General features: G+C 54.1%; 1 protein-coding gene across 3 annotated transcripts in view; it reads right to left on the reverse strand.

The window, feature by feature from the left end:
- Window positions 1-2,477, reverse strand: part of ALDH1A3 (aldehyde dehydrogenase 1 family member A3) — a 41,696-nt gene extending 39,219 nt beyond the window's left edge. Inside the window, exon 1 of one of the 3 annotated variants that reach the window (XM_074354347.1) lies at window positions 2,106-2,456. In XM_074354347.1, coding sequence (XP_074210448.1) covers window positions 2,106-2,204 — 99 coding nt within the window. In that variant the 5' untranslated portion in view covers window positions 2,205-2,456. Of the gene's footprint in view, window positions 1-2,105 lie in introns of all 3 variants that reach the window. The other 2 variants (XM_074354348.1, XM_074354346.1) reach the window with 2 other exon arrangements.
- Between the last annotated feature and the right edge of the window lie 5,405 nt (window positions 2,478-7,882).

Below are 7,882 nucleotides of genomic sequence, written 5' to 3' on the forward strand. Positions count from 1 at the left end.
TCCATTAGCAAGAAGCACCATGAGTCAGGTTTGAAACATAACAGACCGTTGCCCTTCACACACTCCACCACCCGGCCCTGTAGTACTGTTTCTCCAGCTTCTTTCCTCGGCCCTCTGCACTGCCTCTCCAGCCAGAGGCTCGCTCAGCATTGCTTGCCTGGGTCGCCCACCCTCAACCACAACTATACGGGCTGCCTGGGCCCCACAAGTGCTGGGCAGAGGCCTTTGCTGAGGTGAGCCTGGCCCAAGGACTGAGAGGCAGAGGCCTTGCCCTCCAGAGGAAAGGAGCATGCAGTGTGACCTGGTGTCAGGCTATCACAGCCATGTTTGCTCCTCCATCTCATGTCCTTCCCTTATCCTTAGTTACACACCAGGTTCCGTTCCAGGAAGAAGAGAGGGGAGACCCAGCAAGACAACAGACACCGGTCACTCTGTGAATGTGCTAAGATCCACCTCTCAGAGTAAGGGCTGCATTTACACTTGCAAAGGGTCATAAAGAATTGCAGAGAAAGAGGTGACTTTCCGTATGTGGCTGCATTGCTCTGACGGCACTCAAAAAGAAAAAAAGGAAAAGGAAAATAATACGCGTAATTTCTGATTTCTACAGCGTTAAAAAAAAACCAAAAACCTCATAAAGCAAAAATAAAACAAAAACCCACCACCAGCAATAACAGGTGAGCACCAACAGTGTCAGGTGCTAAAAACATTTAGGTGCTATTTTTACTGTTCCAGAATTTTGCGCTGGAATTTGCACTCTGAAGCTGATACTACTTAGGAAACTACATTAAAAATAATCTGCATCGAAGTGTCTCTGTTGATTACAGAGCCCTCTGAAAAGAGTTAATTTAAATGTCATGTGATCAGAAGTCCAGCCGACAATAAGTGCCAAGAGACTAAAATCTAAAGGCCACACATAGTGGCCTCCAAATTTCTCTGCTTGATTAAAACTGTTTGAGAGATGTAATTGCTACTTTTGAAAGTAAAATTGATGGGGGAATTTTCTAAATGCTGTGTCAGCTGGAGTTGGGGGCAATGGATAAGATGCAAAGATAAAAGGAGACAAAATTGGGGGAAGTGAAGCCTACCGAGGCTCTTGTGCCCCTAAACTGTCCCCCAGCACCAGCCCAACGGCCTCCAAACGGCCTGGGGTGTCCTCCCACGGGACGGGACCCCACGCACCCCTGGCCGGCCACGGGGCTCCCATCCCTGCTCAGCCCCGGCTCCAGGCCTCGCCATCTTCCTTCCTGCCCTAGGCAGGTGATCTCACCGCTTTGCCGACGCTCCATCCTCCCAGGCCGCAGCGCAAAAAAGACGAGAGCCTCGGGACTCGGCGGCCCTGCCACCCGCGGTTTCCCAGGCCCAGATCTGAGACCATGATCTGCCAAGACCCAGGCCTCTGGGCTCCAGGACAGTTTCGTCAGTGAGCACCTTCCTACTTGCCCTGGCTCTACTGGTGAGCCGGGACCAGCTAAACACAGGAGGTGCCCGACTTTTCTCTGGTTGCTCGGGATGACGTTTTCGGGGGCTTCCAGTTGCAGACCCGGGCAGCCCGAACTCTCAGACTGGCTCTTGGCGTTCTCGGTCCCCCTCTGACACTCCCGAAGCCCGACCCCTTCAGCCCCGGAAACCATGCTGGAGGGTCTGCGGGGAGACCACCGCGCCCAAGTCACTGCGGCCGCGCACCACCGCTCGCTTTCACAGCGCGCCCTGCAGGGGCACGTCGGGGCCGCATAGGGCTGCAGCTTGGCACCGCGCGGGTGCTGCAGAGGATCCCTCGCCTGGCTTTGAGCCTTAAAGCGCTGAGTCCTGGCACCCGAGAGACCGTCTTGGGGTGCGAGTCCCGGAGTCTCCGCGGTGCGCGGTGGACGCGCACTGGGCGGTCTCCCGCCGGGGATGCCCTGTCCTGGACGCTGCTTCGGGAGGGCCCGGCCCGGCGGAGAGGCAAACTCAGCTGAGGGCGTGCCTCCCCCAGCGCCCCGCACCCTGGGAGCAGAGCAGCCGGGCTCCCGGCCTGCTGGCCCCTCGTCCCCGCCGCCACCCGGGCGGAGCAGCCCAGCGCGGAGCAAGGCGGCCGTCGGGTGGGTGGGAACGGGCGACTGCCTCACCTTGGTGAACTTGACCTCCAGGTTGCGAACCGGGCGCGGTAGGGCGGGCGACTTCCTGTCCGGCTGCCCGTTCTCCAAGGCCCCGTTGGTGGTGGCCATGGCTCCTCCACGCTTCCCGGCCCGAAGCGCCCGAGTCTACGGCGCCCGCTCAGGCCTGGGCTGCGCAGCCTGCTCGCGGGGTGACAGCTCCGCGCCGCTTTATGGAGCGCCCCACGCCTCCCGCCCGAGGGGGCCGTCTAATTGGCTGCAGGACCGGAGGAAGGGAGGAAGGGAGGGCGGGCGGGAGGGGAGGGGGCCGGCCTGCCTCACCCCACCCCGCCCGCCGCCCCTGCGGGAGCCCGGCCACCCCCGGCCCGGCCACCAAGCCGCGCGCTCCCCCGCCCCGGAGGCTGCCCTTGGAGGAGCTCTCCGAAGCGCCGCCGGGCCCCGGAAGTCCCAGGGCTCGGGCAGCCGGCCGGGGCAGGGAGCGGGGGCGCGGGGCCGCAGCGCCGGCTCTCTCCCGGAGGAGGTCGGGCGAGTCCGCCCGCGGCACCTGCCGCCCCCTGCCCGCCGCAGCTCCGCGCACTCGCCCAACTTCGGTCGGCGCGCCGCGCTCGGGGAAGGTGCGCCCGCCTGCCTGCCGCCGGCCCTGCGCCGCGTCCCGGCTCAGGGACCCCGCGGGCCAGCCCCGCGTCGCTGCCCACGTGCCTCGGCCTGGGGTCTGGCCGCACGGTCCCCGCTCGCAGGACAGACGCCCTCTGCGCCCCACTCAGTCCGAGCTGGGACAGCGGGCAGGCGGGCGCGGAATCTCCCCGGCCCTGGGCGTCACAGGCCCAGGGCGAAGCAAAAGCGCCTGGCCCTTCCTGCCCCGCGCTGTGCGGTGCCCGCACGGCTGGGCCTCTGACCTTCACCAGGCGCGCAGCGGGCCTCCAGTTCGGGGCCCTGGGATACAATTGTTCTGATTTTAAAAATGCATAAATTATACCTCATTTTTTTTTTTAAATAAAAAAGAGAGAGAGAGAGAAAGCACGTGAGATCTTTGCAGTTTTAAGAGTTGAAGCGTTAGTCCCATAGGTCATTCGTATCCTCCCAGGGACGAAGAGGCACATTCAGCTCTTCGCAAAAGCTCCACCAACCCCCCGGGACTTGTCCCAGGTCCCACCTGAGACATGGAAGCAGCTTCTCATGCGTGTCATCCCTCAGGTTTCTGGAACAATGATGTGGGGGGATGAACTGTAGGACAAAAGCAGTGGTCTAAACCCCAGAAGCCTCGGCCCCTCAGTCCGTTTACTTCTGTGAGTGATCTCAAGTGACAAGCAACGGGGACACTCCTTACTGTCCTGAGGCTCCTTCTGTTTGTTTTGGGGCTCGCAGTGTCCATCTCTGTCCCCTCTCTCCTTCCTCACTGCAGTGCTGCTGGGTGTCCTAGATAGTGGAGTAAGCTTTTAAACTTTTGCAAACCCCTCATCAGACCCCTTGCCTTCTGGGGGTGGAAGAGTCCTATGCTGTTGTGGCTTAGAATGCACAGGTGAGGCAGGGAAAGGGGATAGTGGGTCCCCTGAATGAGTTAGGGCTGACTGACATCAGTGAGTTCTGTCCTTGATGCCAGGCTCTCTGACACTGATGAGGCCCAGAGCAATGTTGCCTCTTTCCTTAGCTGCTCCTGCAGTCCCTGGGTTCCCTGGCCTGCCTGACTTGTCCTGCGGCCACCACTCAGGTCTCTTGTTAACATGTGGGCAGAGGTCTCAGGTCAGGGCCCCTGCCTGGATGCGGAGCCTCAGCGTCTGGGTGCCTGGGCCCAGAAAGGGCCTGCAGGGTCTGGAGGCAGACCCTCCTGACTGGCAGCAACTGGCCTTGGGGGCCATTTGCAATGATACCAACCACCTCACCTGCAGCTCCTCCTGCTGATACCACCCCACCCCCACGTGATCCTGGAAGCCTGAGTTGGGAGTGGGGCCCTCAGCCGTAGCAGGCGGCTCCTAGAGAGCAGGTCAGGAAGATGGGCCTGGCTTCAGACTTGTCCAGACCAGCAAGCTCCCCCTGCTCGCCTGTCTTGCCACTCAGTGGGAGGGATGAAGGCAAGATGCTCTTCTCCCCATTTTACAGGTGAGTAAACAGAGGCATGCAGATACTTGCCCCAGACATCACCTGCAATGGAAGAATCAAGGCCAGACTCTGTGTGGGTGGATGGTGCAGGGTGTGGAGGAGGGATCTCTCTTATTGTTCCCTGTACCTTCTTTCAACAGGGGGAACACATGTATCTTGTGGGCCCATGTCACCAGGGCAGCAGAGAGCACAGTGAAGAAACAGGTGCAAAATGAGAGCAGCATTCCTCCAGGCTGTGCCTTTCGTAGGCCTTGAATCCCGAGGCCCTGGCCTCAGAGGTGGTGACCACAGGTGCTAGGGAAGGGAGAAGGGCCACAGGTGCTAGGGAAGGGAGAAGGACCATTTTCTCCCAGTCAGCCGCTGGCTATCTGGGTGGCAGGGGTATTGCCTGAACGTCGCGGTCCCTCTGACCACATCCCTGACCTGGACTGCAGCTGTGTGCTCTTGGGCTGCACACTGCACTCTGAGCTTCAGTTTCTTTTTTCTGTAAAATAATCTCCTTCTTATTTGACAGTGTTTAGGGAAGCTTAGGCAGGAAAATGGTCCTTTATAAACTGCAAAGTGCGGTGTCCATGGCAGTTCCTCATTTTTCTGTTCTTCTTGAAGATTGATTCCTCTTTGTAGGCTTTTCTGTTGGGAAGTTAGCAAGTTCCCCTGGCTTCTCTCTGGCTTGTGGAAACTTCCCTGGTCCACAGTCACTCAGCTAATTTCATTGTGAAAATAATATTTGTATGTCGTATTCAGCTCTGTGGTGCTGCTTTTTGTCTGCTGCTTGGCTTCTTGGCATCTCGGATTATCTGAGTCCAAGACAGCTCATGCCGAGGGCTTGTTTGTTTGATGGACATTCAGAAAAAATAAGCTTGAATAAAAGACTAAGATAAAATTGAAGTTAGAAATCCCACCCCCTCTGAAAGCTCAAGCTAATTTCATTTTCAAAAGCCTAAACCTTGTGGGAGATTTTGGGGTCTGTAGCAAATGTAGCTAGTAATGATAATGATAATAATGAAATCTTTTTTCATTTCAGGTCTGGTACCTTAGCCTCACTGGGGATTCCCAGAGGCCTTCTGAAGGCCCCAGCACCCCCAAAACTGTTGGCCAGCTGCAAAGCTGCCTCCCACAGGCTACTTACCTCATCCAGTACCCGGGAGTCAAGATCAGGTTCCAGGACTTGGGTGTGTGGAAGTCTGTCATAGATAGCCACACTCCTTGGCTAAAGGCGATTCTCTGAAGGAGGGAAGCAGTGTGGCTCTTCAATGACTCAGGGCAGATGACCTCACCTCGGTTTTTCTTGGCTGTGAAATGGGCTGACAGGTGCCCCTGAGGTGAGGGAAGACTGACCTTACGGTGAGCACCTCCCTGATGGTGTCCATGAAGTAGACACCACATTTCATGTGGGTCGTTCAGCGTTGCCCAAACTTGACTTGAGTAGGGACCTACTTGCCTTTCAGCCTCCCTGTAACTTAAGATCGGTCAAGCCTGCTTGGTGCCGCTACATCATTCCGTCCTCAGGGAACACACAAACAAATCTGTTTTCCTGCCATTTCTGGTGTCCAGTGATGACACCAGAGGCAAGAGTGTCCAGGCCTGAGGAGGATAAGCCAACAGACACCCAGTCCCTTCAGCCCTTCTAGTCCTTTCTGGCCCTGAGAGAAGATCTTCCAAACACCATATCGGTCTGGGGTGAATCAGTTTTAGACCAGGCAGAGGCAGAGAATTAAGTACATAAAAGCAAAGAAGACACTTCAGAATCTTTATGGATCAGGCCTTGGTGAGTCCTCACACCCGCAACCTGACAGTTCATGGCCGGCGGAACCTTCTCCCCAGCCCATCTCCCACCAGGGAGGGCTGTGATTAAGAGTTGTGACAGAGCAAGAGGGAGCAGGGCAAGTGAGGTAGAGACAGCTGGTTGACCACCCAGTCCTCCTCTTCTCTTGCTGCTGGGACTTCACATTATTGAGGACAGTGGGCCTCTCTGGCAGACAGGAGTGAGATGTAGACCAAAACCCTTGGGCTGGGCTTCCAAAGAAGCTTGTTACATGGGGCTGAATCAGCTGAGAGGCTTTTCTTTCTTCCTGCTGCCTGGAACATAAGACATGAGGGCTGGGACTCCAGTAGCCATCTTGTGACCATAAAGCAATGCTGAGAATGGAAGCTGTGTGATAAGGAGGTTGGAACAGGCACACAGGAAGAGCCTAATTACTTGATGACCCTGGTACCAGGCTTTATGCCTTGGATTTCCTTTCTTGGATTTCTTTCATGTGAGCTAACCTCGTCTTGTTTAAGCCTGCTATTTGGGCTTTCTGTTACATGTGGCTGAATACCATACTGACTAAATGATACAGCTGGCTATTTAAATCATGCCCCATCACCATGACCAGAAAAACAAATTTCTAAACTCAAGTGGAATAATTATGTCATATTTGCATAGAAAGAGTAGCACATTTTTAAAAAATCTTCTTATCACCATCTGTACTTTTTTGGCTTTAATCAAATGCTCTGAACATTCTGTGCTTAGGTTTATCATAAAAAGTTTTTAAAAGACAAAACTAATCCTGGGAGGGAATAAACGAAGACAGCCCATTGATTTCAGCTATAGCTTTCATTAGCCTAAACTGGATGGTGAGGTTCTATGGTGTTAGCTGTTGGGGCTTCACCCTCTAGCCTGCTGAGGAAGGTACCAACACTCAGAAAGCTGATGGGACTGCCCAGGTCGTGGGCCACCCAGAGCTGGAAGCTTCTTGGCCAGGGCAGCCCTGCATCCAGGGAGCAAGAAGTCAGACTTTGGGTTTTAAAGTACACAGAGTGGCACTTCCTGAAATCACTGCATCTCACTTGCTAACTCTCTAACTTCTTGAGACCACCACTGGACTTTCTCAGGGACATAAAGCCTTGTTTGTAAACTTTCCAACTCGCTTTAGAATTTGGGGGTTCTGAGTTTTGAGTCAAATTTGAATTATTTGGAGGTTTGAGTTCAATTTTCTCTGACAAAACACACTTCCTGGTTAGAAAGAAAGTCATTTAAGGGGCTTATAAAAGGGTTCTGGAAGATTCTTGGACACAAAGTGGTTCTCACTAAACAATTGTGCTGAGTTCAGCTGAATTGAATCAGAAACACACATATTAAATTTCCCTTGAAATCCACATGGGTATAAAAATGTCGGGAAAGGGGGCTTAGTAAGCTACAGTTTGCCAAACCCAAAACATTTGAAAACAAGTTTGAGTGTGTTCGTTTGGCGCATCACTCCTGGGCTGCTCCATCCTAGCCCCACAGTGACAAGACTGTCCTCCTATCTTTCAGCCCGGACTCCCTGGAAAGGAGCATCAGTTACCCAAGAGTCTTCCTTTGGATTTTTGCCATTACTTGAATCTTGGGTTGGAGACATGGTGGGAGAGGTTGGTCATTAAAATCTGTGTTCTCATGAGATGGCCCAGCAATCCTCTTGTATTTGTGTTTAGGGTGCAAAAGCACTCAAGCACGCAGTTCTCTTGAGGTTCCCCTGTAAACAGAAAGCCTCTAGAAAGCACATAGTATCTTAGCATATGTTTAGGTATAACAGATGGGAAGCCTATTTATATATTTTTATCTAGCTTTTTTTTTTTTGATATGGCATTGTGGTGATCAGAAAACATCCACCCAGCCCAGCCCAGGAGATTAGATTAATTAATTATTAGCATTTTCAAATTCATACTGC

Source organism: Camelus bactrianus, chromosome 27 (assembly GCF_048773025.1).
Source record: "Camelus bactrianus isolate YW-2024 breed Bactrian camel chromosome 27, ASM4877302v1, whole genome shotgun sequence".
Lineage (NCBI taxonomy): Eukaryota > Metazoa > Chordata > Mammalia > Artiodactyla > Camelidae > Camelus > Camelus bactrianus.